Genomic DNA, 27,471 nt, shown 5'->3' on the forward strand with positions numbered 1-27,471 from the left:
ACCAGCGAGCAAGCTGGCAGCAGGCTGAAAGGTTTATTACAAACACAGGCCCCAGCGGCTCTCACCCAAAGCTGTACATCAGACAGAGCAGTGCCAGGGCGCTGGGGCCAGGATGGCACCGGGCGTCATTCCTGCCTGCAGGAGGAAAAGGAACGTTACTGCGCAGCTGCCTCCTCCCAGAGCCCCGGGCATTGTGCTGCCAGAGCCCCAACACCACTGCACAAGTCCTTAGGCTGTGGTCATGGAAATGCCCGGCCTGCCCATGCGTGCACGCCCGGCCCCCCGGCACACGCAGACACGACTGCACGCCCGGCCCCCCCCCGGCACACGCAGACACGACTGCACGCCCGGCCCCCCCCGGCACACGCAGACACGACTGCACGCCCCCCCCCCCCGGCACACGCAGACACGACTGCACGCCCGGCCCCCCCCCCGGCACACGCAGACACGACTGCACGCCCGGCCCCCCAGGCACACGCAGACACGACTGCACGCCCGGCCCCCCCCCGGCACACGCAGACACGACTGCACGCCCGGCCCCCCCCCGGCACACGCAGACACGACTGCACGCCCGGCCCCCCAGGCACACGCAGACACGACCACACATATGGGGGCTGATGCCAGGTTCTGTGGGCCCGGGGGCTCCAGAGTTGACTCTTCAGCGATGAGAGGCTGGGCCCAATCCTGTGGCAAGGGGTGAATCCCAGGGCAATGCCCCGGCCCTGCAATCACGGAATACACAGGGCAGAGCCGGTGTGTCCTGCCGCCCAGCCCCAGCAGGTGGTGCCCGGCTGTCACAGGGTGGTGGAGAGCTCGCCAGAGGGGGGGCAGCAGTAGCATGTGGGGCTCGGCCGGGAACATGCAAGAGAAGCTGTTGGGGGCAGGGTGTGCGAGGAGCTGAACTCTCACCCCTGCCATCCTGGGCGACCTCCTCCTCGTACTGGGCACTGACCACTGCTTGGCTCTGCTCGGCGCTGAGCAGCGCGCGCTGCTGGGGGGTCACGGCTGAGGCCTGGGCGCTGGTGAAGCCCAGCAGCTGGGCTGGGCTGAAAACCACCTGCGGGGGGGCAGCAGCATCACAGCACCGAACAGCTGAGCCAGCAGAGCTGCCACAGAGCGAACCCCACAGCCCCCTGGCTCTGCTCACGGGGGGTCCCAGCCCCCTGCTCCCCTGAGCTCGGCCCACCCCGCTCCCCTGAGCTCGGCCCACGCGGGGTCCCAGCCCCCTGCTCCCCTGAGCTCGGCCCACGGGGGGTCCCAGCCCCCTGCTCCCCTGAGCTCAGCCCACGGGGGGATCCCAACTCCTTGTCCCCCCCAAATTCTGCCCACAGGGGGGATCCCAGCCCCCTGTCCCCCCCGAGCTCGGCCCACGGGGAGGGGGATCCCAGCCCCCTGCTCCCCCCGAGCTCGGCCCACGGGGAGGGGGATTCCAGCCCCCTGTCCCCCAAACCCTGCCCATGGCAGAGATCCCAGCCCCCACCTCCTTGGACTCGACCCCTTTGTCCCCAGTCAGAATTCGATTTGTGGTTCGTTACACTGGAGCTAGGGCCCCACCACATGCCAGTGCAGGAAGACGGGGTTTTGTGGGCACAAGCAGGGCTGCAACTCACGGTGAATTTGGGTGCTGGGATCCCCGCGATGGCCAGCGGGGTCAGTGCCCGGATTTGCTCGGGGATGAGCGAGGACAGGACGATGTCCTGGAGCCCAGCTGGGGAGGGACACAGAGCAGGGCTGGTTACCACCCCGCGCTCTTCCCCTGCTCTCTCCCGCCCAGCTGGCCAGCCCCGGAGGGAACCGTGCACCAGAGACTGGCTCGGGCAGGACTGGGCTAGGTGGGCCCCACGGTCTGGTCCAGTGTGGTGGTGGTGATCAGGGCTGCACAGAGGTTTTGGGGGCCCAGGGCAAAACCTGAAACTGAGCTTCCCCTGCCTCAAACCCACCACCCCTGAGGGGAGCCCTGGAAAGCGTGTTGGGAGGTGGGTCTGAAAGGGGGCCTGGCCTGCACTCACTTGCCGAGGCAGCTCCTGTCCTGTGGGGCTGGGCCCAGCACCCCCCCCCCCCGCAGGTGTTGCGACACGGGGCAGACGTTCGCAGCACCACTCGTGATTGGCCTGGCCACCCGTCCATCATGACGAGAGCGGGGCCACCAGGCCAAACCTCAATGATGCTGCATCCCTGTGCACCAGGTCATAATGTCACCAGGTTTGGGGGCCCTGTCAAACAGGGGACCCAGGGCAAATGTCCCCTCCCCACCCGCACCCAGGGAAGCCCTCACGGGGGCACTGACATAGCTGGGATCAGCCTTCTGCTCTGGCAGCTGGAGCTGGATAAAGTCAGGCTGGGAATAAGGCCTAAATATTTCCCAGTGCATCATTAATCACTGGCACCATTGCCCAAGGGCCGGGGAGAGTCTCTCCCCCAGCACAGCTCCCCCCTCCCCCTGGCCAGGCTCACATCCTGATTGGGGGTTTCTGCTCTAGGGTCACTGTGGGGCTGGGCTCTGGCATGTGCTAGGCAGGGGGTTGGACTAGATGGGCACAATGGTCCCCTCTGGCCTTGGGATCTGGGACTCCTGAGGGGAGCGGAGTTCTACTGAGCTGGATGGACCCAGGGGCCTGGTCCAACGTGGTGGGGGACGTACAAGGCTGGATGGGCCGTGGGTCTGAACTGATGCAGGGGGTTCAGGGGTTCCAGGCTGGATGGGCCATGGGTCTGAACTGATGCAGGGGGTTCAGGGGCTCCAGGCCGGATGGGGCCGTGGGTCTGAGCTGATGCAGGGGCCCAGGGGTTCCAGGCTGGATGGGGCCGTGGGACTGAGCTGATGCAGGGGCCCAGGGGTTCCAGGCTGGATGGGCCGTGGGTCAGAGCATTCCAGGCTGGATGGGCTGTGGGTCTGGTCTGTCATGCACCTCCTACACACAGGGGACGCTAGGAGTTGCAGGACACTGGCCAGGCGGTTCAGAGCAGAAGGCCCATGGCCAAACTCTCCTCGGCTACCCAGTTACCCCCCAGTCCCTGCCTCCCACCACCTTCCCCAGGGTCCCGCTGCCCCGCTCCACCCGGCCCCCCTCACCTGCCAGTGTTCCGATCTCAGTGAAGATTTCAGGGCCCCAGCTGCTAACGGGGCCGAACGCCAAGCGGGATGTCAGCAGCTCAGCCAGTGTCTCCAGTTGCCTCTCAGAGCAGCCAAGCCTCAGGGAGCCCACGAACGGGGCAGCCTGGCTGTGGGAGAAGGGAGCACAGCCCACGTCAGACCCATCCCCCAGAGTCACAGCCGCCACCCCCAACACCGATGGCACCCAGACACCACCCCACAAGTGCCCCTCAGGGCCGACACTGCTCCCCTGGACCAGCATACACATTTCACGCCCCACTGCTGGGCAACTCCCAATTGCCTCTCGCTCTCTGGCTGCTGGACTCAGAGCGGCATTAACACCTGTAAACTGGGATTCTCTGAACCCCAGCTCCCAAAGGCCCCCCCCCATACTCCCTCCCCGTGGCTGCACCCCCAGTCCCAGACCTGAACTCCCGGCTGTTCAGTAACCGCATCTCATCGGCACGGAGACCGCACAGGAGGTGCCCGAGGGCAGCCAGCTCTGGGAGTGCCAGGCCCTGCACACTCATCCCACTCTGGCGCAGAAAGCTGGAGACCACGGCTCGCATCTGGGGGGAGAGCGGCCCCCGTCAGCGTAGCCCAGGGAAGCCCCCTCACCCCAGCCAGACCCGGTGACGAAGTGGGAATGTTCTTGATGTGGTCTTTGAATGCTGAGTGGGGAGTATTGACCTGGGAAGGTTGCAGGGGAGTTTTGCTGGGGCTGCCTGCACTGGGGAAAGGAGGAGACCGGAGCACGTAACCTGAGAACCCAGCAGGGGGGTTGGAGGCCAGGTGACACCTCTGCCCCAGGGAACTGGACAAAGGACACAAAGGCTGGGGGAGGAGCCGGGAAAAGGCCAGAAAGGGGGGGCCTGAAGGGCCTGTTCAGGTTTGGAGCTGGCTGGAAAATGGAGAGGGGTGCCCCGATGGGGCTTGGGCTTCCTGACGGGGCTGGGGCCTCCCTGGGCCCCCAGATGGACCTAACTAAAGGGGGGGCTGTTGTCTGTACCAGCAAGACCTGTTTTGGACTGCGTTCCTGTCGTCGAAATAAACCTTCTGTTTTACTGGCTGGCTGAGAGTCCTGGTGAATCGCAGGAAGGGGGGTGCAGGGCCTGGTGTCCCCCACACTCCGTGACAGACCCACATTCAGCAGGCAGCAGGGCTGGGCCCCAGCCCAATCCCCATGAGCCGGGGCTGGGAGGCGGGCCCAGGGGCTTTTGGGGCACAGGAGGGTTGGGCTCCTTGCCATGGCCCAGGGGCACTGAATGAGGCCTTACCTGTCTTGCTGTCCAGCCTTCCAGGACCCCCAGGACAGAGAGGGCCCCCCAGTTGGAGAGCTCCAGCTCGTGCAGCTCCTGCTCGCTCAGCTGGGTGGCCAGTAGGCCCAGCTGCAGGACATGAACCGGCTGCAGGGGCTGGGCAGTTCCAAACAGCTGCACGGCACGAAGGACAGGACATTGCAAAAATGGTGCCTCCCCAGCATGGCTCCCCCCTCCCCCCGATGGGCACGCCTCCCCCCAGCACAACTTCCCCCCTCCCCCTGTGAGCACACACTCCCCCTCCCCCTGTGATCACACCTCCCCCAGCGTGGCTCCCCCCTCCCGAATCATGGCTCCCACCCCATGAGCATGGCTCCCCCTCCCACTGATGGGCACAGCTCCTCCCACCCCCTGTGATCACCCCCCCACCCCCACCCCCGAAGCACGGTTCCCCACAGCACACCATCCCAGGCTCTCCTATGCCCCAGCTCTTAAACCTCCCCCGGAGGAGCCCTTCAGTGTCCCAGACCCTGCGGGGTCCCGCCCATCCTTCAGGGCAGGGCATGAGCCCCCCCACCTCCGAGCCTGAGCCTCTGGGCCGCAGCCCTGCAGCGTCTCCCCAGGAGATCTGCCCTGCCAGTCCAGCTGAGCCTGCTGGGCCGGGCTGTGCTCTGTGGGCGAGCGATGCCCGGCAGCACCCCGCCGGCAGGCAGCCTTGTCCAGCCAGAGCAGGTGTGTTAGTCCCTGCGCACGGCCTGGGAAGGCCTTCGGGCAGCACAGAGCCACCAGGGTTCAGCCATTATCCAGTCTGGCCAAGCCAGGCTCCCCGAGCCAGGCTGCTCCTGGTTCCCCTCTCCCTCCTTGCCCCGTTGTTTCAGTCCCAAGGCAGCTCCTGTGTCTCCCCAGAGGCTGGTTCTGATCCCAGCCCCGGCAGGTCTCTGTCCATGGCCAGAGTCCTGCAGAGCTCACATTGCTAGTGGCGAAACAACCCTGGGGCTTCCCATTGTCCCTCCAGATCCTCTGTAACGGCCCATGGAGAGCCGGGGCAGCCCATCGGGGCCCTGCACAGGAATATCCGCCCCCAGCAGACACCTTCTTCTCATACAAAGCGAATGGGGGAACCCGGGAGCGGCTCACAGGCCTAAGCAATTGCTTAGTGGGTTACGCCCAGCGCTGGCTCTGCACTCATCTCACCCCAGACAGCTAGACTGACCCCGACCGCTCACGTCCTGCTTCAAGAGCAGCTTTTTAACCCTTTGCTCTGTATCTAGCAATGCAAAGCACAGAGGGAAACTGAGGCACACACAGGAATCATAAAAATATTTGACACAGCCCCCCAGCAAGAGCAGCTCCCCCCACAAGCACAGCACTGAGCACTGCTGGCTGCCCCACTGAGTGAGCCTGGATCCCCCTCCCCCACTTGAGGAGTACAGCTCTCCCCACCCTCTTCCCTGTCTCAGTGAGCTTAGAACCCGCCCATCTCCCATTCCATGCCCCACTCACACCCTTCGGTGGGTACCAATGCCATCTGGGACCTAGCCACGCCAGCTCTGCCTGCCCCTGGCCCCAGCAGCTTCAGCCGGGGCTCTAGCCACACCAGTTCCCCATGGCTGCACGCCCTCTCCAGCTCACCGGCTTGTCTCTCACCTGCTTGGCTTTGCCCAGAGCGGCGCGGAGCTGCTCGGGCGAGAGTGCAGGGTCCTGACTGATGAGATCCAGGCAGCCCTCGAAGTGGGAGGGGGCCATGCTGGAGATCTGTGCCACGCTCCAGGCCGCAGGGTAGGTGGCTCGCATGTCAGCGCAGCTGGGAACAGGGTCTGCCAAGAACAGAGCGTGAGCGACCCCGGCCAGGGAGGTGTCACCGATAGGGTGACCAAATAGCAAGTGTGAAAAATCGGGACGGGGTGGGGGGTAATAAGTGCCCGTATAAAAAAAAGCCCCCAAAATCGGGACTGTCCCTATAAAATCGGGACATCTGGTCACCCTAGTCACCGAGCTCTGCCCTGCCCACCCCATCCCCCAGAGACACTGCAGGGCAGGGGAGCTTGTGTGTCTGGCATTGGTGGAGCCTGCCCCTGGGTGGGGAGGACACACGGAGATGGCACTGCGCTGAGGTAAGATGGGAGCCTGCCCCGAAGGGGAAGGACACAGGGAGATGGCATCCCCTGGGGTGGGCTGCCCGGGGGACGGGAAAGGTGATGGTGCTGTGCTGGGGGAGGGGGTGATGGGCCGAGCACCGGCAGTGCAGGTGGGGCAGTGTGACCCGCCGTCTCACCTTGTGCCCCCACTGGGCTGCTTCTCACCAGCCAGGCCACCAGTGCCTCCTTCCGGCTCCTCACCCGTCCCTGGGCACCAGGGGGTTGGCACAGCCGGCCTGGCTCGCTCTGCTCCCACTCCCGCTGGCTCTGCAGCAGCTGCTCCAGGGTGTCTCTGCTCCGTACCTCCTGGGAGACACAAGAGTGAGCAGGGCTGAGCATGGAGCTTGCCGCCAGCACCCACCTGAACAAGGCCTGGTTAGTGTGGGGCACCCGGGGGGCACAGGACGTGTAGGTGAAGGGGAGGGTGGGACATGGCACGGCATGGGGGGGCGGGGCACAGCACAGCTGGCACGAGGGGCAAGGGGTGGGAGGAATGGAGGGACGGGTGGACAGGGCGACGGAGCGGAGGGGCGGGGCAGGGCGGAGGGATGGGGCAAGGCAAGGCGATGGGTGGAGGGATGCTGGAGGAACGGAGGGACACGCAGAGGGACAAGGGGTGGGAGGAATGGAGGGACGGGTGGACAGGGCGACGGAGCAGAGGGGCGGGGCAAGGCGAGGCAATGGGCGGAGGGATGCTGGAGGAACGGAGGGACAAGGGGTGGGAGGAATGGAGGGACGGGTGGACAGGGCGGAGGGACGGGACGCGGCCGGCGTGGGGACCCTGGTCTCACCCTCGGGATGAGCCGGACGCTCTCCACCGGTAGCAGGAACACCAGGCGTCCCAGCTGCTGCACGTCCAGGAGGCTCCAGCACTGCGGCGGGCTGCGAGGGAAAAGCAGGGTGAGGCAGGAAGAGGCAGCGAGTGGCACCAAAGCCGGCTGCGCAGGGCTGGGGCCCGCCTTACCCTAGCACCCGCTCCGTCAGCAGCAACCTCCCCAGCTCCTCAGCAAACCCCTCCGCCAGGCAGGCCCCTTGCAGCTCCTCCAGGCGCAGCAGCAGGCTCTCGGGCTGGACGTGGGCAGCAGCCTCCTGGCCCAGGAACCCCAGCAGCGGGCCCAGAAGGTCCAGCACCTCGCCTGGGATCTCGGTCTCGGCCGGCGCTCGCTGGCAGGAGAGGGAGCGGAGTGGGTGAGGCCCAGCCCTGCCCTCCCTGCAGCTGCCCGCCACGAACCCCTCCCCTCCTTACCAGGAGGCGCAGGGCCCTGTGGGCCAGGGCAGCCCGGCGGTGGGGCGGCAGCATCAGCAGGCTCTGGGGGTGGCTGCTCACATAGTCCAGAATCAGCCTGACCGAGTCGTTGGGCAGTTTGTCCACAAGCTTCGCCCTGAAAGAGTCAGAGACGCCTCAGCGCGGCTGGCAGGGCCTGGGAGGGGGCAGGGGCAGGGGGGCAGGGCCCATGACGCACCAGGGCAGAGCCGGGCGAGGGAAAGGGCCAAGGATACAGCAGGGCAAGGCAGGACTCAGGTTGGGATGGGGTGGGACCTAGGATAGAGTGGGGCAGAGCCAGGCAAGGGGTGGAGGGTAGGGGCCAGGACACAGAAGTGCAGGGTCCAGGGTGGGGTGGGGCAGGGCCCAGCAGCACCCAGGAAATGCACCCACAGGTCTGGGGCAAGAGTCCTGTGGGGACTGCTCCCTATGGGCTCTGGGGCTGCACTGGCTGAGCTGGCGGCTGGGGGAAGCCGGCTCCCGGCTGTGCCTAGCCTTTGCCCTCGGGCCCTCAGCACCAGGAAGGCGAGGGGTATGGCGCCCAGGGCCAGTGAGCTGTCTCCTCCCTCTGGAGACAGGAGCCGCCAGCATGGTGCCGTCTAACCTCAGGGGTACCTGGGGGGCAGCTTTCCTGAAGTCCTTCTGGCCAGGTCACTGCCAATCATGCCCTCCCAGGTTTGCCCCCTGGGTTCGCTGGACTTCTCACGAGGGCGGGGGGGGGAGGAGACGTGTCTCTGGTGTGGGGGCTCCTCCTGCTGCTTCAGGAGCCACTCCAGCCCTTCCCATCTCAGGGCGTCCCCCTTGCTGACTGTAGCCTCCCCCTTTTAAAGTCCTCTGCCCTGCCACGCCCGACTAGCAGGGCCAAGGGTGGGGCTACCTTAGCACAGAGCCTCCAGGCCCCGCCCCTCAGTGGGGTCTGTCACATTCCTCTTCTCGGCCCCCACCAGGCTGCTGCGAAGGGACCCGGCCTCCCGGACCTAACCAGAGTCCAGCCCCCAGGGTCTGGGGTGCCCAGGCAGAGCCACTGTCAAGCCCTTCTGAGCGCTGGGACTCGCATTCTTGGCTCTGATGTCGGGTTACCAGATGGCAGCTCTGTGACGGAGCAGGGAGCGGAGCAGGGAGCGGGCGGATTTGACCTGGGAATGTTGCAGGGAAGTTACATTGGAGATGGGGACTTCCCTTGAAGGAAGGTACCTGAGCTGTAACCTGAGCCAGGAGGGGGGTGGGAGAAGTGACACCTTCTGGACAAAGGAGAGGAGGAGCAGGGGGGAGGGGGGAGAGAGCTCCTGGAGGAGGTTTTGGTTTCAGTCTTGGGCTGGATGGTGCAACACAGGGAACCTCAAGCTGGGGTCTAAGCTCCCTAACCCCCCCCAGAAGGACTTGATTGAGGGGTTCTGGTTGTACCTACACGCTCTACTTGGGACTGTGTTCCTGTTGTCTAATAACCCTTCTGTGTTACTGGCTGAGAGTCCTAGTGAATCGCAGGAAGGGGGGTGCAGGGCCCTGACTTTCCCCACTCCGTGACAAACTGAAAAAATGGGACGGGGGTGGGAGGTAATAGGTGCCAAAAAACAGGACTGTCCCTTTAAAAACAGGACATCTGGTCACCCTACTCCAGGGGTTCTCAAACTGGGGGTCAGGACCTCTCAGGGGGTCACAAGGTCATTACATGGGGGGTTGCGAGCTGTCAACCTCCACCCCAAACCCCACTTGCCTCCAGCATTTATAATGGAGTTAAATATATTAAACAGTGTGTTTAATTTATTGGGGGGGGGGTTGCACTCAGAGGCTTGCGATGTGAAAGGGGTCGCCAGTACAAAAGTTTGAGACCTATTGCCCTACTCTGATGGCTCAGACTCAGTGGCCCTAGGGGCGAGCTCCCCCCTGGGAACCGAGCACCAAGAGCAGAGATGTGTTGGGCTCTATGTCCGTGTGTGTCTGTGCTCAGACTGCCGGGAGCTCCCCGGTCCTCACCAGGCCACCCTCTGGGGCGACCTCAGGCAGGGGTCTGCAGCCAGCACTGCACCCGTGGGAGCAGGCACCTGGTCAGACCGCTGGTCTGCACCCCAGAGTCTGCCTGGGGACTCCAAGATTGGGGCAGTGGTGGACCCTGCAGGTTCGGACTCCCCAGCTCACAGCAGTGTGGTGGTAGCCAATCAGCTCTGTGACGCCAAGCAGGGATCCCAGTGCAGGTATCCATGTATGGCTGACGAGGGTACTGGTGAGAGCAGGGAGGGGTATCCAGGTCAGGTGTGGGGGGGGGGGTACCCAGGTGGGAGGGGAAGGGGACCCACGACCGGCTCAGCGCTGGAGTGACACAGCCCGCTCTCCCTGCCCCACGGCAGCAGTGCGTTGGCAGGACAACCTACGGTAAATCCATGAGGAACCTTGGTCCCAGCCACACCAGCTCCTCCCCGGAGAGTCCCGGCCGGCTGCGGATTTCCTCCCAGACACACCGCCTCTGAGGACACAAAGTGAGGCCAGGCAAAGGGGAGACACAGCCTCGCCTGGACCCGGCCAGGGGTCCACCACGCATGGCTCAGAGCGGGGCTGGGGGTGCCAGGACAGTGCAGGGGGCACCCATACGTCCAGGCCAGAGTCACAGCGAGCGACTCGTTCCTTACCAGACTCCCAGGCAGGCGGCTGGGACATGCATAGAGAACCCGGAGAACCCCCAGGAAATCCGCCCTCCGACTGAACTGCTGCAGGCTGGCACAGCCCATGCCAGCCGCCAGAGTCCCCAGTGCCCTGCCAAGGGGACAGCGTTAGACAGCACCACGTCCTCCACCCCACTCGAGCAGAGCCAGCCCCAGCGGGGCCAGACGCTTGGGCTAGGCCCTGCCACGGTGTCTCACCGAATCGTTTCCTGGCTCACGTTGGTGACCGCTTCAACCTTCCTCCAGAGGAACTGGGCCTGTGGAGAAGCAGGGAGGGGAGGAGTCAGCCAGGCACAGCAGCCCAAAGCCCTCCGCCCGGGAGCTCGGTTTCTCCCTCCCAACCTGGCGACAGCGTGTTACCTGCTGCTGGGACCAGGGTAACTCCCAGAACCGGCCGCTCTGCCCCAGCAGAGTCGCTGCGTCCAGGTGCAGGAGTTTGAGGGGCACAAAGGGCAAGAGGCAGTCTGGCCAGATGCTCCGGGCCTGCTGCTCACGGCTGAGCCGCTGCGAGGGAGACAGAGCCTGTGACACAGGAGAACACGGCCCCATGGGCCTGGCGGGCAGAGCGAGAGCCAGGTCCTGCAGCATAGGAAGCTGGGCTCGGCACTGCTGTCCGTGCAACCCCCTCGATACCCCCCAGGTCCTGCCCACTCTGCACCTCCAGTGCCTCGACCTCTGCCCCCCAGCCCAACGTCCCCAGACCCTCAGCGTCCGCTCCAGCCCCCGGCCCGCCCGGTACCTGCAGCAGGGCTGCCTTCTGCGGGGCCGAGAGCAGAGGCAGAGCGGTGGCCAGGCATTCGCAGGCCTGGACCAGGGTGGGAGTGGGAATGGCCTGGAGGGACTCGGGCCCAAGGCCTGGCAGCAGGGGGCACAGGCTGCTCACCACACCCTCCGTCACCTGCCAGGCAAACAGAGGAGGAGATTCGGAGAGGGGAGGGGCGAGGCTGGGGGGGGCCCATCCCAGAGCCAGGAGAGGGTGGGCCCAAGGGGGCAAAGGGGTTGTGCCCACAGCAGGGAGGGCTGGGGGGGCATAGGAGGCTGTGCCCAGAGCAGGGAGGGCTGGGGGCCTGAGAGGGGCAGTGGGGGGGGCCTAGGGGTGGAAGGCCACTACCAAAGCAGAGGGAAATTTTTAACAGGGCATGAGAGAGAGGAGCACCACATCTCGGGCTACAGACACTGGGCCTGCTCCCACCCTGCAGAGCACTGCAGGGGAGTCGGGGTGGCTGGTCTGGGAAGAGCCCACACTCACATTCTCGGTCCGGACAGCCTGCGTGAGCAGCACAGACGCCTGGAAGAGAAGGTGACACTGTGAAGAGCTGGGAGCCGGCACCCTAGCATGGGGCTGCGGGCCAGGCCAGGGGCAGCTTGCAGGGGCATCAGGGTCTGTATGTGGCTGCCCAGGCTGCATCATTGGGTGGCTTGGCAGGGCCATTGGCACGTGGGAATTTTCTGTAATACTGTCTTGAATCCGATATGTGCCTCAGTTTCCCCTGTATTTTACATGGCTACAGGGGGCTGTCTGCTCTCAGGGCAGGCTGGGAGACAGGGTATGAATGTCACCTCGCTGGCTGAGCCCCACCTCGTCTCCAAGGAAACCCAATCGCCAGGTCACTGGCATGGACCCCGAGGCAGCTGGAGTTCCCCGCAAAGCGCCTGCTCAGGCCCGAAGGCCGGGGAAGGCGTGAGGACAGGAGCTGGCTGCTGGAGGGAGTCGGGGCTCTCACTGGGGACCTGACGAAGGAACTCGGACCGAGCGCTTGTCTCTGCTTCCAACACTCCAGTCGTCCAGCTGTGCCCCTGCAGCGCTTCGGGGCAGACACTGCTGAGCCGATGGGGGGGTGGGGGGGAGGTTCTCCCTCGGCTAGGAATCCACCTCCCCAGAGGCACTGTCTACACTGGGACCCAGGTCAGCTCGACTTTTCACACCCTTGACTGATGCAGTTAAACCAACGTGATTTTCTAGCACAGGCCAGGCCTGAGAGAGACAGACCGAGCCTGAATTGGGCTTCACGGCAGCGGGGCTGGTGAAGTGCTCTGGGCTGACCAGCATGGACCTTCATTTCTCTGCTGCCCGAAAGCCTCCCTAGGCATGTCCAGGTGACTATAAACCTGCCTGTTTTCACAGCGTGTGTCCCTGCAGCCGCTGGGCGAGGTGCTTAGTCCCTGCAGAGTGGGCGAGTCTCTGCCAGGCTGTCGCAGTTGGACTCGCTGGGCAGAGCTCCCGCTGTGAAGCAGGAGGGCTGGAGCCCCAGAGGTTCAGCCTCTGGAGGCAGGGAGGCTGCACGGCCGACCCTGAAGGACGAGTGTGCCCCTTTGGGGTGTAGCACCGATCCTGTGGCTCTGCCCGAGCATGCAGCTCCCTGATCTTTGCCAGGGTGGGGATTGACGTCCAGCTGCCCGTGGGCAGAGTGGCCTGTACAAGGCAGTGTGTGCCCTGCACACAGTGAGCTCCCGGGATGCCCTGGGCCATGGAGCACCTTGGCAAGTCCACGAAGGCTCCAGGTGGCTGGGCTGGGCTGGTCACCCTCCTTCTCCACCCAGGGCCTCCAGCACCCAGCAGTGTGTCCCAGACGTGCCTGCCTCACCACATCCCTGCCACATGGTGTGGCCTGCTGCCCAAGTGTGGCTCCAGATATGAGAGACCGCAGGGGGCGCTAGGGCTCAGGGAGGGCGAGCAGGTTGGGTACTCACCTGGGCAGGTGTCAGGTGTGCAGCCTGCAGCTCTGGAAGGAGAGCCCTGACCTGCGTGGCTGACAGGCGCTGCAGGAACCTCACCCCCAGCTCCGGAACGATGCCTCGCCAGGCACGCAGCTCCTGCGGCCCGACAGCAGCCAGGCCAGCAGAGCGCAACAAATCCGCCAGCGCATAGGCGACCTGCAAGCAGGAGGGGAGAGCAGGGCCAGGCTGGGCTTTCCCCAGGGAGAAGGGAGGTTCCCGCTGGGCAGGGGCTGGAGCCATGGGATCAGCTGGAGGAAGGGGGGGGGGGAATATTCCCAAGACAGCCTTGGCCCTGCATTCCCACAGGCTGCGTCTACCCAGGAGCTGCTGCACCCACTCCCCACACAGCTGCACCTGGCACCCAGCATTGTGATGGGCCAGACACCCCCTGCAAGCAGAGCCAGCTCGGCCAGTGGCTCACCTGTCAGCCACGTTCCCCTGCAGCTCAGAGTAAGAGCCAACCAACACGGGCCCTGGCCCCTCTCCCGTCACCCCAGCAGCCCCCCGAGCCAAGCCCTGCACTCTACGGCCCCCCGGCAGCATGATATGCAGAGCCCGGCTCTGGCCCTGAGGACTTCTCTGCCTCGCCACTCAGCACTGGCTCTGCCCTGAGGCTGGCTTCCAAGGGGCTTTTGTTCCCTCCTGGAGGGAGGCCAGGCCTGGGCCTATGTCCCACTGGCCCCCCCAGCTCAGGGCAGGACAGCCGTGTTGCTAGCGCGCACACAGGAGCCCCCACAGCGGCTCGGCTCACCCGTCCGTGCTGGCTCAGCACTCCGTTGGCAGCACACGCCAGCAAGCTCTGCTCCACCGGCCCCAAGGGGTCGCGCAGCGGGGCCAGGACCTGCAGCTCTTCAGGGCTCAGATAGCAAGCAAGGGCCCCCAGCCTGGAGAAAGAAGAAAAGTCCCTTAATGGGGGGCAGGAGCCTGGGCCCCACAGAGTTAGCCTGCCCCAAGGAATGGCACCACCCTGACCCCCCACGGGCCCTGCAGCCACGACACAAACCCCCCCTCCCATGGGCCCTGCAGCCATGACACAACCTCCCCCCCCCACGGGCCCTGCAGCCACGACACAACCCCCCCTCCCACGGGCCCTGCAGCCACAACACAACCCCCCCCCCCGGGCCCTGCAGCTAAGACAACCCCCTAAACCCTCCGCGGGCTCCTCTCACCTGTGCACCTGCTCCTCACCAGCGCCACGGCTCACATTTATCAAGCTGTGTGCCACATGGCGCCCCTGGGCCAGCCCCAGCCGGACCTCCTGCCAACCGTCTGCCAGCCCCTGGATCTGTGCCGCAGAGACAGGTCTAGTGCACTCGAGGGGCAACACCAGCAAATCCTCTGCAACACTCAGCTCCCAGGGGTGTGGGGGGATCCCAGCCCTTGGGGGTGCAGGGCCTGGAGGGGGGTTCCTGGGAAGTGGGGGGTCCCAGCCCTTGGGGGTGCAGGGCCTGGAGGGCAGGCTCCTGGGAAGTGGGGGGTCCCAGCCCTTGGGGGTGCAGGGCCTGGAGGGGGGCTCCTGGGAAGTGGGGGGGGTCCCAGCCCTTGGGGGTGCAGGGCCTGGAGGGGAGGCTCCTGGGAAGTGTGGGGGGTCCCAGCCCATGGGGTGCAGGGTCTGGAGGGGAGGCTCCTGGGAAGTGGGGGGTCCCAGCCCTTGGGGGTGCAGGGCCTGGAGGGGAGGCCCCTGAGGCCTGGGGATGAGGGAACACCGGGACTGAGCTTGGGAGCTAGGGAATGATGCAGAGATGGCCCCGTGCGACAGAGCCACCGGCCCCAGGACAGAACGGACATGGGATCAGCCCCCCATGAGCGGTGACTGCCATGGGGCCGTAGCCCTGACAGCGCTGGGCCCTCTGGCTGGCTGGCGCTGCATCCCCACCTGCTGAGGCGTGAGCTGCACAAAGCGGCGAAGCGGTAGGTGAGGCAGCAGCGGCTGGATGGTGCGGAGGAAGCCTGGGCGCCACGTGGGCACGTCCCCAAGGAGCTGAGCCTGCAGCAGCAGCTTGGCAAAGGCGCTTTTCTGCACCAGCTTCATGTGGGTGCTGTGACGCCGCAGAGCAGCTAAGCTGGAGGGGGCGGCACGTTAGAGCGGGCATGGCCTAGAGAGCCCCACTGAGCTCCGCCTGCCCGGCGCCAAGCTGGCTCGGCTCTCCTGCCCCAGTACCCGCTCCTCAGCCCTGGGGCACCCCCATGCTGGACTGGACAGCACGGCCTCTGCAAGGCAGGCCCTGGGAGAGCTGGGGGTCAGAGCAGGGGCTGTGTGACCCGGTGCAGGGGGCTCAGATCTGGGGCTGTGTGACCAGGTGCAGGGGGCTCAGATCTGGGGGCTGATCTGGTGGATGTGTGAGGGGACCAGGGCACATTACAGGTCATGCGGGGCACTGGGGAGCCGGTTATGGGGCACGCGGGGCTCAGTGTGGGAGTGGCATTACCAGGTGTAAGGGGCTCAGAGTGGGGGGGCAGTTTGAGGTGAGGCAGGGCTAGGGCTGAGGCAGGGGGTGTTACGGGGGCACGTTCCAGGGCCTCACTCACACGCTCTCATTGGCTAGCAGGGCAGGCGGGACTCTCATGATGTCGGACACGGCCATGAACGGCATGAACTGCGACAGGTCAACAAAGAGCTGCGGAGTGAGCTGAGGGAACCGGCCCATCAGCCGCGAGGCAAGAGACTGCAGCGCTTGCCCATCCGACATGGGAACCTGTGGGAGCAGCGGGTTAGGGCTCCCCGCACGGTGGCAGGACCCCAGCCCTTGGGGGCCAGCTGCCCCCATGTCCACGCGAGGAGAGCCCCTAATGCGGGCCAGTGGCCACAATGCATCCTCATCGCTAAGGCACCAGCGACCCCCCGCCAGCGACCTGCCCCCTCCCGCTGGTGCATGCTGCCCACCTGCAGCCGGGGCCAGGAGCGGTGCAGCAGGGACAGGAAGCGCTGCACTGCCTCGCTCTCCGCCGACAGCAGCAGCTGCTGGAAATTGTCCTGTGGCATCTGCAGGTATTCCTGTGGGGAAGGACAGCGCGTCACGGCGGGGCCCACGGAGCTGCGCGGCCAGGGCAGGGCCCACGGAGCTGCGCGGCCAGGGCAGGGCCCAGCTAGGCTGGAGTCCCCATCAAACACGAGAGCGGGTGCCAGGGCAGGGTGCATGGGCTGCGGGAAGGTGGACGTGTCTTACTGGAGTACGGGGCACCCGCCCCCCCCCGGGGGCACCTATGGAATCTGGGGGTGCAGGGAGGGAGTGGGAACAGCCCCCAGGCCCTGCTGAGCGGGGTCAGTACCTGCACAAGGACTTCCAGCGCCGGGGCACCCTCTTCTCTTTGGATCAGATCCCAGAGCACAGGCTGCCAGAGAGAGCAGGAGAGCTCTCAGCAAGGGACCCTCCGCTGGCCCATCCCCCCGCACCCCTGGACCCCCAGCACGCCTGCGGCTACCCTCCGATTCCCTGGGAAGGGGAATAAGCTGCGTTTGCCACTGGGGTGCTGTTGCCAGGGCCAGAGGCGGGACTTCTCCAGAGGTCTGGGCTCTTTCCCTCTGTCACTCTCCTGGCCCCAGGACAGTCCTGGATTCCAGCAGACCAACAGGAGCTCTTATTCCAGAGATGGGTCATCTGGGCCCCTGGCTGTGCAGGGCCTGACCCTTCCCCACAGCGCAGAAGCCACTGGGCTGCCTGGTGCGAACGGGGCAGGGGAACGCCAGGGTAGCAGCTGGGACTGTGCTCCAGGCAGTGGGCCACCGTGAAACCAGCAAAAAACTGTGTTCACCAAAGGCCCCCGGGTCCGGTGCTGCCCGACGGTGCCTAGCCTGATGGGACCCAGAATCTCCGGGGAGGTCTGTAGGGCTATGCAATTGCTCAGCTAGCTGTTAAATTCCCCATTAAGCCCCCCATGGTCGCTGCTGGGGAGCAGCACAAACAGGGCAGCTCACAGCCAGAGCTGAACAGGGGCTTGCGGACAGCCCTCGCCCCAGGGGACGACTAGGTCAGCTCTCTCAGGGGGTCTGTGGAGCCACAGAGCTCCCCAAGTGGCTCTAGGCAGACGGGCCACTCCCTCCCCACAGGGCATGGAACCGAGTTAGGGTGACCAGACAGCAAGTGTGAAAAATCGGGACGGGGGTGGGGGTAATAGGAGCCTATATAAGAAAAACTCCCCAAAATCGGAACTGTCCCTCTCAAATCAGGACATCGGGTCACCCTAAACCTAGTCCCCGGGCTCCCAGGAACGACCCCTAGGAAGGAGTGCTTGTCGCTGCAGCACGCTGGCCCTGCTGGCTCCGGTGCTGGACGGTGCACTGTGCTAGCCGAGTGGCCAGCCCTTCTCCTGGGGCTTCAAGCGGGTTCTGGGCTCAGCAGCGATTCACAGAGACCTCGGTTTGCAGCTGCTCAAAGCGCTTGGTCTCCTGCTCTCCCGGCAGGTCTGCCTTCCATGCCAGACACCGCTGCCCTCGACATGCCCGAGGACACACACCTGTCCTGCACATGGCATCTGCCTTGGGTGGTTCTGCCACAACTCCTGCACTTTGGCAGGGGTTAGACTAGATGGGCTGCTGGTCCCTGGGGGTCTAGGATTTGTACTGGAGGGGAGTATGGGCTAGGGAGGGGGCAGTGGGCTAGGACTCCGGAGACTGCAGGTTTGTTCCCGCCACTGCTGGGCTGCAAGCCCTCGTGCGCCTGGTGTCGGGCCCCGTGAGAAGCTCAGCTTTCATTGTGAACCAAGCACGTGGCTGCAGAGCGAGCCTTGAAAACAAGCCCCAGAATAGCCGGCGGCCGAGCAGCAGACAAAATTCATTCTCTTGTCAAATCTCGTGAAGTTTAGGGCCTGACTCAGGGTTTCCGGCCTCCCAGGGCTGATGACACGGTGTCTGTGCAGCATCCCGTGCTGGGGGCCTGCTCTCCCTTGGGGGGTTGTGGTCGTCATACAGAGCTGATGACAAGGGCAGTTTGGGATCTGTCTGGCACGGAGCGCTGGCCCCATGGCACATGCGCACACAAGTGGCTGTGTCAGGGTTTGCAGCCATGAGCGATCCCACACCTCGGGGGTGCACACAGGGTTGGAGCTTAGCCCCAGCATGGCTCGTGCAGCGAAGCCCGGGGCTGAGGCGGGCGGGGAGCAGGGGCAGGAGCCTGCTCACTCGCGCAGAGGCCGGGACGGCACCACTCACACTGAAGCAGCTCAGCAGCTCTTTCTTGACGGAGGCGTCACGCTCCTGCCTCAGGTACTGGCGCACGGCCTGCAGGATGCTCCGCGAGGAGTTCCCCGTCAGCGAGGCCCAGAAGGAGCCGTTGTCCAGGAGGCTGGAGAGCAGGATGGCCTCGCTCAGCTGGTCCCTGGCTGCCTGCCCCACCTCGTCCAGCTCGGAGGAGGGCAGGGTGAAGTCCAGCAGCCGCAGGAGATAGTTCATGCTGAAGATCCAGCGGGACGTCTCCTCCTCGCAGGGCGTGAGCTGGGACACCAGCCCCAGCAGGTAGGACGCAGGGTCCCGGCAGAGCCGAGAGGCGTCCCCGTGAGAGGAAATAGGCAGGATGTCCAGGAGGCGCTGCAGGAAGCACTGCCCATTCTGCAGGGAGTCCAGGCAGTGATCCATGAGCCAGGGGTGGGAAGACACCAAAGACCGGAGGAGGGAGGAATTCTCACACACCAGCTCCTGGAAGCTAGCGGGGTTCACCCCCCGGCACTGCTCCATCAGGCTAGCGTTCCTGAGCGCCTGGAGGCTCCAGGCCTGGAAATTGCAGGGATCAGAGTTCCCGAGCAGCGAGGAGTTCAGGGTCTTTGTCTGGAGCTGGCGGCCGTGGCAGAGTCTGGAGATCCAGGCGCTGCCATCCGCCTGCAGGCTCTCATTGGTGCACAGCCACTGAGTCCAGAGAGCCTGGTTTTCCAGAAAGCAGCTCCAGAAATCCCCCTGGGTCCAGGGGGCCCCGGGCAGCCCCTCCGGACAGCTGGCACCTTTGGGGGGCAGGGAGAGGTTGGCACACAACTGCTCCATCAGAGGCTGGTTGGGACTGGGCAGCTGCAGCAGGGAGGCATTGCTGCAGACCGTGGTGTTGAACTGGCCAGGGAAGTACTCCCTGCATGTCCTCACCCACATGGAGTCCCCGCTGGCGGAGGAGAAATACCAGCCGGAGCTGGAGCATGCGGCCCCCAGGTCTGAAGGAGGCTGGCTGGAGCTGTCTGAGCCATTGAATAGGCTGCAGTAAAGATACACAGTGAAGTTGGAGATGCCGGGCAGGCCTGGGATAGTGTCATTGCAGGCAGACTCCAGAACCTCGGCTGAGGGCCAGGGCGCACCCCAGGTGTCTCCAGATGCCCTCTTTGTGGCTTGGGGGGGCTTGCGGGCAGGCTGCATGCAGCTCAGGATTGGCGGAGGAGATGGGAAGGTCCTAGACCTGAACCCCAGCGTCCGGGCATTCCAGCTGATGTTGTGCCTGATGCCCCTGTTAGCAGCAGACAGAGGAGCTGGTCCATCACCCTCTCCCTGGAGCCCATCTGCATGGGCTGGGGAAATCCCGCATGCTCGCCCTCGCCCCAAACCCTCTGGCCTTGCAATCCACACTCCACAGGCCAGGGCCCAGGGACACACTCTCCCGTCTCAGTCCTTCCACCACATCCCCCACACTCAGGCCCTGCCTCACCGCATACCCCTCAGCCACCCACCTCCTCGCCCTCGGCATAAACTGCCCCCACCCCCAGCGGGGGATCCTCCTCCTCTGTGCATCACTCAGCGTTCGCCTGGCCCCTCTCACATGGAGTCCCACAACTTCCCCACCTGACCCCAGTCCCTCCGGGCCAGGAGAGCCCCCTCCTGTCCCAACGCAAGGCCATGGGGGGGGGGGGGTGTCAGCACCTGTGGGGGAACCAGCTCCATACACAGCCTGATTGTTAGGGGGTGTCACAGCCACGGCTGCCATGTGCCCTGCGATATCCCAGCCCTGCAACTAGCACAGCTCCCTCTTGCCTTTGCAGCCCCCGTCCATAGGGAAGGAAAGGAATGTCTCTTCCTGTCCTCCCCGCAAGAGGCCAGGGATGCAACCACAGAGCTCATGGGCCCAAAGTGGACCCAGCAGCTAGCACTCCTCTGCCCCAGCCCAGCCAGGCCCCCCTCCGAGAGCTCCTCCAGCAACTCTCCCCGGGCCGACGAGCAGTCGGCTCTGGAGCTAGGGCAGGGCCAGAGGAAGGTTACGGCCGAGGCGTCTTTGCTGAAATCCCGGGAGTCCCTGAGCCCAGGACTGGGGTGACCCTGCGTGGAGCCCGGCATGAGCAGGGGCTTTCCATCTAGAAGTTCTGGGAGCCCATGGGTCTGACTGCTGGCCACGCGCCGGCCCGCGCCCATGACTCACCACAGCAGGAGCTGCTGCAGGGTCCCTGAAAAAGGAGAAGGGAAGGAGTGAGTGAGCATCTGGAGTCAGGCCGTGCAGCCCGGGCCTGGGGCCTCAGTGCCCCACGAGTCCTGGGAAGGAACGACTCACCTACAGTGCACTTCCCCTCTCGATCCGACTGAGGGACGCCGAGGGCCACCGAGACCTCGTCCACCAGCAGACCCGTCACACGTGATACCTTCCTCCGGAAGCTGGTGTAGAGCGATCGGCCCATCCTCCGCAGGAGACGCTGCTTGGCCTCCTCCAGGGCCCCCCAGAGTGTGTCTGCAGAGCCCCCCTCAGAGTCCAGCCCTGGCTGCCTGGGCCGGGGGATCTGCAGGAGGCTGCCGGCATTGGGGTCCAGCTCTCGGATGGCCCCGGGCAGCACGTGGAAGGGTTTCAAGTGTTCAGGAGCCAGGACGGGGCCTGCAGGCTGCAGACGGACCCTTGGCTTCCAGCTGGTGCCCGCAAAGAGCTTGAGCAGCTGCGACATCCAGTCTGTGCTGGAGCTGCAGTTCCCACGGCCTGTCAGGGGGCAGTCGGTGCCCTGCAAGCCAGGGCCGCCCTGGCCCAGCACCCCAGTGAGCAGCGCCTGGGCCAGAGCCTCCTCCAGGCTGCTAAGCCGCGCCCAGTCCTGCTGCAGGAAGAGGAGCAGGGTCTGGTCTCTGCGGAAGAGGCTCACCAGGCTGTGGGTGAGGCTCAAGAGCATGTCCCAGTCACGGCTGCCCCTCAGCGAGATCAGGACATCCCGCAGCTGCAGAGCAGGGCTCGGGGAGGGCTGAGAGAGGAGGTGCTGCAGCAGGCTCCCCCAGGGCGTGCCCTCGAGCTCCTCCAGCTTCTGCTGCTCGAGGTGCATGGAGATGTTGTACAGAAAGCCAGAAATCTGGCTCCTGCTACCGCGGTTCTGCCACAGGGCCCGGAGGGGGGAATTCCCGACTGCAGGCAGGATCCCCAGGGACTCCAGCCCCACCAGCATGCTCCTCACCAGAGACTTCACGTCCTCCTGCCGCCTCAGGCCTGCTGGGAAGCTGGACAGGACAGAGCCACCAGACCGCCGCCCGCCCTCCAACATCAGAAAGGAGATGAGGTCTCGGACCGGGACCCTGTGCCCTTCCGGGGCTGCTCCTGCAGGGGAAGCCAAGTCGGCTGAAACTGCATGGAGCAGGGCCCCAGACTGAGAACAAGGGTCACCCCATACCAGTCAAGGATCCCATCTCCCTGACCAGTGACTGTGGGTCCACATCACCCTGCAGCTGGTGAACAAGCAGCAATTCCCAGCCAATCAGGTGCAGCACACGGGCCTCCATGGCTGCCCACCGGCAATCTTGGCTCGGGCCCCCCTGCCTGGGCACCTGGGAGCCCGCTGGGGCAGGGCCGGTATCTCTCCGCTCTCTGCCAAGCGCACGGTGCCCTTCAGGGCTCCAAAGGCAGGACCTCCCCCAGCAACTGGCTGAGTGAGGGGCGCTCCCCTCCCTCTCCAGCGTGTGCAGGGCCAGGACTTGGCACTCATCCAGCCCTACCAATGGGCGACACCTGCCTCACGCCTTCCCCGGTTCTCCGAGACGGGCTGAGCACCTGCAGCTCCCCGTGCCCAGCTCAGCGCCTCTCCAGACCTGGCTATCCAGGAATCACTGGGCCCACCTGTGCCTGGGGCCTGCTGCCGTGACAGTGCCTGGGCTCTCTGCACCCACCTTTGCACGTTCACATCCCTGTGGCACTAGAAACTGATCATTGCTGTAGCCAGGCACACGCCACTCCCAGAGAGCTGCCCACGGCGTTACTAGCCGCCCTCTTGTAATGCACCAGCAACACCGACAGGTGGCACGTTCACATCTGATCCAAGGAAATACCTTTTCATGCCACATAGTTCATCTGTGGGACTCACTGCTACAGGATATCACTGATTGGCCCAGGCAAGCAACATCTTCCTGTTATCAGGAGCTTTCCTGCTGGGAGACACTAGGGCACGTCTGTCTGGGCAGACAGACTTACGCTGCCTCTGCTGGAGCTAACATGCTAAAAATAGCAGTGCGGCCATTGGGGAATGGGGGGGCTCCGGCTAGCCGCCCAAGCTCGGCCCGAGGGGGCTGAGAGGGCTTTGACTTGGAACTGTCCTGGGACAGGGTTTCCAGCACTTGGCCCCAGTCAGGGACGGGATGTGAGGCTAGTGGGGCCCTGCCACCCCAGCAGTCTGGCTTTCTGCTCCCTGCTGTCCCCTGGTTCCCTTGTGAAGCGGAGACGCTGCCTCTCAGGAACGTACCCAGGAAGAGACGCTTTACATGCCGATGCCCCCGATCCCCTCTACCCACACTCACCCGCCTGGGGCAGAGGTTGCAGCAGCAGCAGCCAGAGGCACCAGCGGGACAAAGCCATTTCTCGGTGTTCTCATGCAGGGCAGGAGCCCCCAGAGCCAGAGGTTGGGGAAGCTGGTGGTCACAGGGGCGTTCAGCCGGACTGGGGAGCAGAGAGCTCGCTGCCAGGATACAGGACCTGTACCGTGACACCAGACGCTGTCAGCGGGACTGGCAGGCGAATCCCAGCTCACCTGATCTCTTTCCGCCGGCTGAGCATTACTTACACCCAGGAAGGACGAGTCCAGCTCAGTGCTCACCTTACACTTTCCACTCAAAGGGAGGGGAGGGGAGGGGAGGAACGCCGGAGACTGCCAGGGCACGAGGGCCAAGGGGCAGGCGCCCGAGGCTGCGCTGGAACTCAGGAGATCTGTGTTTGTTTCCTGGCTTTGCCACAGATTCCCCTTGTAGCTTTCGGAAAGTCACTTGGGCTCAGATCTATTGAAATCAATGGACGTGAAGAGCCACAATATGGTCGTGGTCTGTGCAGCCCCCAGCACCAAGGGGCCCCCATCTCGGTCGGGGTCCGTGCAGCCCCCGGCACCAGGGGGCCCCCCCATCTCGGTCGGGGTCCGTGCACCCCCCGGCACTAGGGGGCCCCCCATCTCGTTGGGGTCCGTGCAGCCGCTGGTAGCATGGGTCCAATCTTGGCTGCTGGCTCTCGGTGCCCCAGGACTGCCAGCATTGATGATAACAGCTAATGCTGAGTGTCCAGTCAGGCCAAGGGCCAACATGCACCAGGACGACGACGCATTGCAAGAGGCAGACACACCTTACCTGGTGATGGGGGAGGGGAGAGCAAGGTGCATCTGCCTCCTGGAGTGCCCTCTCTGACTACCCCAGTGCCATTCCGGCTCTGTGCCCAGACGGGATCTGACAGCCCGGCACGGAGCCCGAAGCTGCAGGGCTAAGGCAGGGAGATGCAAGTGCCCCTTGGGGCAGCAGGGGGAAGGGTGAGCACGCACTGACCCCTGTCACCTGGGGTCACCCACAGGACAGCAGCAGGCGCTAACCTGGCCCCTAGCCAGGGTAGCAGCATAGGCCCAGGAATAAGGGCTGTGAGCCCCATTAGCCAATTCCCGACCCCTGGAGGAAGAAGAGCCTGCAGGATCCGTGCCCCATTGACATTTCTCTGCCATTACTGAGAGGGACCATGCCCCACCCTCCCATACGGACTGCTCCCCTCCCCCCACTGATAGAGACCAACCCCCCACCCTGCCATACGGACTGCTCCCCTCCCGCACTGATAGAGACCAACCCCCCACCCTCACATACAGACTGCTCCCCTCCCCCACTGATAGAGACCGAGCCTTTCCCCCACCTCTGTACCCGTAGCCCATCTCCCAGGCCCTCCTGTACCCGTAGCCCAGCCCCCCAGCCCTGGTACCGGCAGCTCAGCCCCCTCACAGGGCTCGGCACTCGGAGCAGCGGTGCACAATCGATGTACTTGTCCTGCCAAAGCATCGGGGCACCACACCGGACACTGCTGGTCTCTGCTCGGACAGCCCCTGGCACGAGCCTGTAACCTGAGGCCTGTCCCTGCACAGCCTGGCTGATCTCCGCCAGCCCGGACGCCTCTGCCCGTGAACAATGGCCAGCCTGCTCCATTATTGATGTCTTGGGGCACGGCCTGCTCGGCTCCATTCACCAGCAGAATAATTGAGGAGACGGTGAAATGTCCTGGGATGGGGGCAGCTGCCTGCCTTCTCTCAGCAGGCCAGGCCCAGACACCCTGACAACTGGGGGTCCCAGCCAGCAGCCGGGGGTACAGCAGGGGTCTGCAGGACAAAGAGATCCTCCATCTCCAGGCCCAGAGGACGGCTGTGCTGCATTCCAGCTGGTCTTCACCTGCCCACTGCCAGGCGCTGTGTGTCCTACATGGCAGGTTAGAGCCCACGCTGGGGCACCGCCCCGCCCAGATGCTTCTCCCTGGAACTGGTCATGGGGCAACACCTGTTTCCAGGCCAAGCCGGAGCAAGAGAGGTAGGCAGAAAACAGGAGGCAAGCTTCAGTCCAGCTGCGGTGGGCAGGCCTTGGGACTTCACAGCTCCCTCCTGGACAGGTGACGAGAACAGCTGCTTGGACAAACAAGGAAGTAAATAAAAGCAGCTGCATCCCCCTCTACCCCAGCCTGGTGACAGAGTGAGGGGAGCGGAGAGCGGGAGGGGGAGGGAGTGATCGAGGACGTGGCCTCAGGGAAGGGGCGGGGCAGCGGCAGGGCAAGGGTGTTTGGGTTTGTGCAATTAGACAGTTGACAACCCTATAGCTAGCTCATAATTAGCTTGCTTGATTTCATGTTTGAGGTTCATCTGACCATTTAGTTCCCTCTGCAATGGCAAATGGGCAAACAGGTCAAGGGGCAGGAATTTCTTACCTTGACAAATATCCCAGGGAAGGGCTGGGCCCCATGGCTAGGGTTAGGGGGCTGGGAGCCAGAAGCTGCTCCGGGAAGATTCTTGTCTGTGGAGTCTGAAGGGTTAAGGTGAGTCACAGTCACGCCAAGGAAATGGACTCAGATCCCACATACTGGATTCTGAGCAGATGAGGAGACTGGTTTTCCTGAAGTGTTTGACATTCACCTTTAAGAGACTCAGCCCCTTGAGAGTTTGGACTGACTGATCTCACCCAAGAGAGCAGGGCATGGCACCCTCCAGAACTTGGGGGTTCTGGCTCCTTTGCCCTGCTGGTCCTCTGCCAAGCAGCCCCCCAACGGGACTCCTCACTGCCCCCCTCCCCAGCTCACAGGATGCAGTGGTTTTTCCTTTCAGCTCTGCATCTGACTCTCCAAAGCCTGAACCCTGCAGCAAAATGTTCCTTAACATGAAAACTGCTCCCATCGCTCACCATAACCTCCAAAGGGTCACAAGCAGAGAGCCCCGGCAAGCTTCTCCCTCCCACTCCTCCAGGGATGCAGCAGGCAGGAATACCTCAGCTGCTCCCCACCCCACAGACAGATACACTGGTTCAGTTTCCTTGCTCCCCATAACTGTGCACACAAACAGCAGACACCCCTCCCCCCCATCCCACTCAAGGATACAGCATGAGATCACCTATCTCTCACAAAAAGACAGAGTAAAGGAAACTCCAGATAAGGGCAACATCAACACGGGTGATTGGAGGCCTGGAGGGCAGGGGCCAGGGTTGCCAGGACAAGGGGAGACTAAGGCCTTGTCCACGCAGAACTTTTGCACCACTGTAATTTTAAATTGGTGCAGCCCCTGTGTGTAGGCAAGCCCTAACGCTGCTTAGCTGGGAAAGCAGAACAAGACAGAACAGGCTACACCGGGGATGTAAAAGGAGCCAGCTAGGCCCCTCTTTACTCCTGGGATTGGAGAACAAAGAGCAGTGAGTGAAAGCCAAAAGCTACAGAAGGGAAACCCAGGTGCTTCGGCAGCATCACGCTAGTCTGCGGACCTTGCTGCACCACGGGATTACTGAGGCAGAGCAGCTACCACACAGCTGGGGCAGGATTACATGGCTGCTCCCCCTCTTGCTTCTGGGGTCACCAGCTGGGGACCAGGAATGGCATCTCCCCAGAACAGGGGTGGCACAGAGGTGTCCTGTGAGGGCTCAGAACATCTCTGCAGCCCCCAGCATTGGCCAGTCTTTGGGAAATAGCAGGGAGGCAGTGACGGGGAGGGGGGGCCGTGCTGTCATTGTCTTTGATGGGTGTGCTACGCATACACCCTGGCTGCAAATCCTCTGTCTACACTGTCGCTGATAGGGAAGGGTGGGTCTCACAGGCAGATTGCAGCTAAGGGGGTGAGATTTATTGACAGACATTAAAACTTTTGCTGCTAGATTCTCTCATCCCTCCTCTTTGCCAGACGTCCCAATAACCTACCCCACTGATCAGCCCTTGGAGAGCAGTGAAAGGAAGCCATGGCTAGGTTCTGAACCCAAGTCACTGTCCCAAAAGCCCATTATCCCTCACTCCCCCAGCTGCTGGGGGCACCTCCCTTCCCGGCTCCATTTCAGGGGGGCTGGCGGGGACTGAACAGGAACCGCTGCTGACCAGGAGCTCTGCAGCCCTGGGGCAGACAAAGGTGGAACCTCTCCCAGGGAGGTGCCAGATCCAGGCCCCCCAGGAGAACAGACAAGGAGGCACTTTCAGCTTCTCCACCCTTCCCAGGCTGGAGGGAGCTGAGTTTGGAGCAGCCGGGGGAGGAGGGCCCGGGGCCTGCAGAGAAGCGGGGAGGGGGAAGCCCGGACCGGACCTGACCGGACCCAGTGCAGCCTCAGCCTCACCTTGACACCAACCTCGTTGAACCGGCCCAGTCGCTGCCACGTGCCTGGACATTCCCACGTGTGCACAAGCCCCGCCCCAATCCGCGGCTTTCTGCGGCTTTGGCCAATCCGCGTGCGGGGGTGGGAGTCCTGTGGGCGGGGCCTGTCCCGGGAGAGCGGGTTTAAAACTCGCGCGGGCGGCCAGGGGGCCCCGGGGTGGCGTCATGCGGTCCCTGCTGGCGGCCAAGCTGGGCTGCCTGCTCGGGCTGCTGGTCCTGCCACTGCTCTGCGGGCTGCTCCCCGTGCGGCTGCGGGCCGCGGGTGGGTGCGGGGTCTCCCGGGGGGAGGGGCGGGATCCTGCCCCCCGCGGGCCGGGGTCTCCCGGGCGGGATCCTACTCACGCGGGTTGGGGGTCTCCTGGGC

The 27,471-nt window shown here is 64.3% G+C and overlaps 3 protein-coding genes across 8 annotated transcripts in view; 1 reads left to right on the forward strand and 2 right to left on the reverse strand.

Annotated features, from left to right (window-relative positions):
* STRC (stereocilin) lies at nt 1–16,518 on the reverse strand. Of its 5 annotated transcripts, XM_065559064.1 has the most exons (24): nt 16,401–16,518; nt 16,015–16,125; nt 15,660–15,826; nt 15,007–15,193; nt 14,300–14,415; nt 13,882–14,014; nt 13,104–13,286; nt 11,662–11,700; nt 11,152–11,310; nt 10,773–10,916; nt 10,611–10,669; nt 10,380–10,503; nt 10,125–10,216; nt 7,738–7,873; nt 7,456–7,655; nt 7,283–7,373; nt 6,629–6,797; nt 6,001–6,170; nt 4,372–4,527; nt 3,521–3,663; nt 3,074–3,222; nt 1,611–1,708; nt 910–1,057; nt 1–135 (listed from the first exon to the last, which is right to left on the reverse strand). In XM_065559064.1, the coding sequence occupies exons 2-24, from the start codon at nt 16,111–16,113 to the stop codon at nt 62–64; spliced, it is 3,036 nt and encodes a 1,011-aa protein (XP_065415136.1). In that variant the 5' UTR covers nt 16,114–16,125; nt 16,401–16,518; the 3' UTR covers nt 1–61. The 5 variants fall into 5 exon arrangements, 3 of the variants coding, with proteins under 3 accessions (XP_065415136.1, XP_065415137.1, XP_065415138.1); XM_065559065.1 differs by lacking the exon at nt 1,611–1,708; XM_065559066.1 differs by lacking the exons at nt 10,125–10,216; nt 10,380–10,503.
* Nucleotides 16,506–27,330, reverse strand: LOC135973878 (putative stereocilin-like protein). Of its 2 annotated transcripts, XM_065559068.1 has the most exons (6): nt 25,196–27,330; nt 24,209–24,896; nt 22,786–22,960; nt 20,582–21,595; nt 20,453–20,477; nt 16,506–19,549 (listed from the first exon to the last, which is right to left on the reverse strand). In XM_065559068.1, exons 3-6 carry the CDS (start codon nt 22,841–22,843, stop codon nt 17,914–17,916), a joined length of 2,733 nt encoding a protein of 910 aa, XP_065415140.1. In that variant the 5' UTR covers nt 22,844–22,960; nt 24,209–24,896; nt 25,196–27,330; the 3' UTR covers nt 16,506–17,913. The 2 variants fall into 2 exon arrangements, with proteins under 2 accessions (XP_065415140.1, XP_065415141.1); XM_065559069.1 differs by lacking the exons at nt 24,209–24,896; nt 25,196–27,330 and having other exon boundaries at nt 22,786–23,946.
* LOC101951982 (zinc transporter ZIP1-like) overlaps nt 27,214–27,471 on the forward strand; it is a 1,988-nt gene continuing 1,730 nt past the window's right edge. Inside the window, exon 1 of the mRNA XM_065559072.1 lies at nt 27,214–27,369. Within this exon, the coding sequence (XP_065415144.1) occupies nt 27,273–27,369 (97 nt within the window). The 5' untranslated portion in view covers nt 27,214–27,272. The remainder of the gene's footprint in view (nt 27,370–27,471) is intronic.

Source organism: Chrysemys picta, chromosome 10, assembly GCF_011386835.1.
Source record: "Chrysemys picta bellii isolate R12L10 chromosome 10, ASM1138683v2, whole genome shotgun sequence".
NCBI classification, from domain to species: Eukaryota; Metazoa; Chordata; order Testudines; family Emydidae; genus Chrysemys; species Chrysemys picta.

Bases quoted from the DNA above. Each gene is read 5' to 3' on its own strand.
- STRC (XM_065559064.1), bottom strand. From the start codon at position 16,113: ATGCCACAGGACAATTTCCAGCAGCTGCTGCTGTCGGCGGAGAGCGAG. The intron at 10,670-10,772 runs GTAACACGCTGT...GCTTCTCCACAG, and splicing joins TACCCTGGTCCCAGCAGCAG to GCCCAGTTCCTCTGGAGGAA. The intron at 1,058-1,610 runs GTGAGTTGCAGC...GCCCCCCCGCAG, and splicing joins TCCCAGCACCCAAATTCACC to GTGGTTTTCAGCCCAGCCCA.
- LOC135973878 (XM_065559068.1), bottom strand. From the start codon at position 22,843: ATGGCTTTGTCCCGCTGGTGCCTCTGGCTGCTGCTGCTGCAACCTCTG. The intron at 21,596-22,785 runs GTGAGTGTGGGT...CTTCCCCTGCAG, and splicing joins GCAACCTCTGCCCCAGGCGG to GAGCAGCCCCGGAAGGGCAC. The intron at 20,478-20,581 runs GTGAGTCGTTCC...CTCCTTTTTCAG, and splicing joins AGAGGGGAAGTGCACTGTAG to GGACCCTGCAGCAGCTCCTG.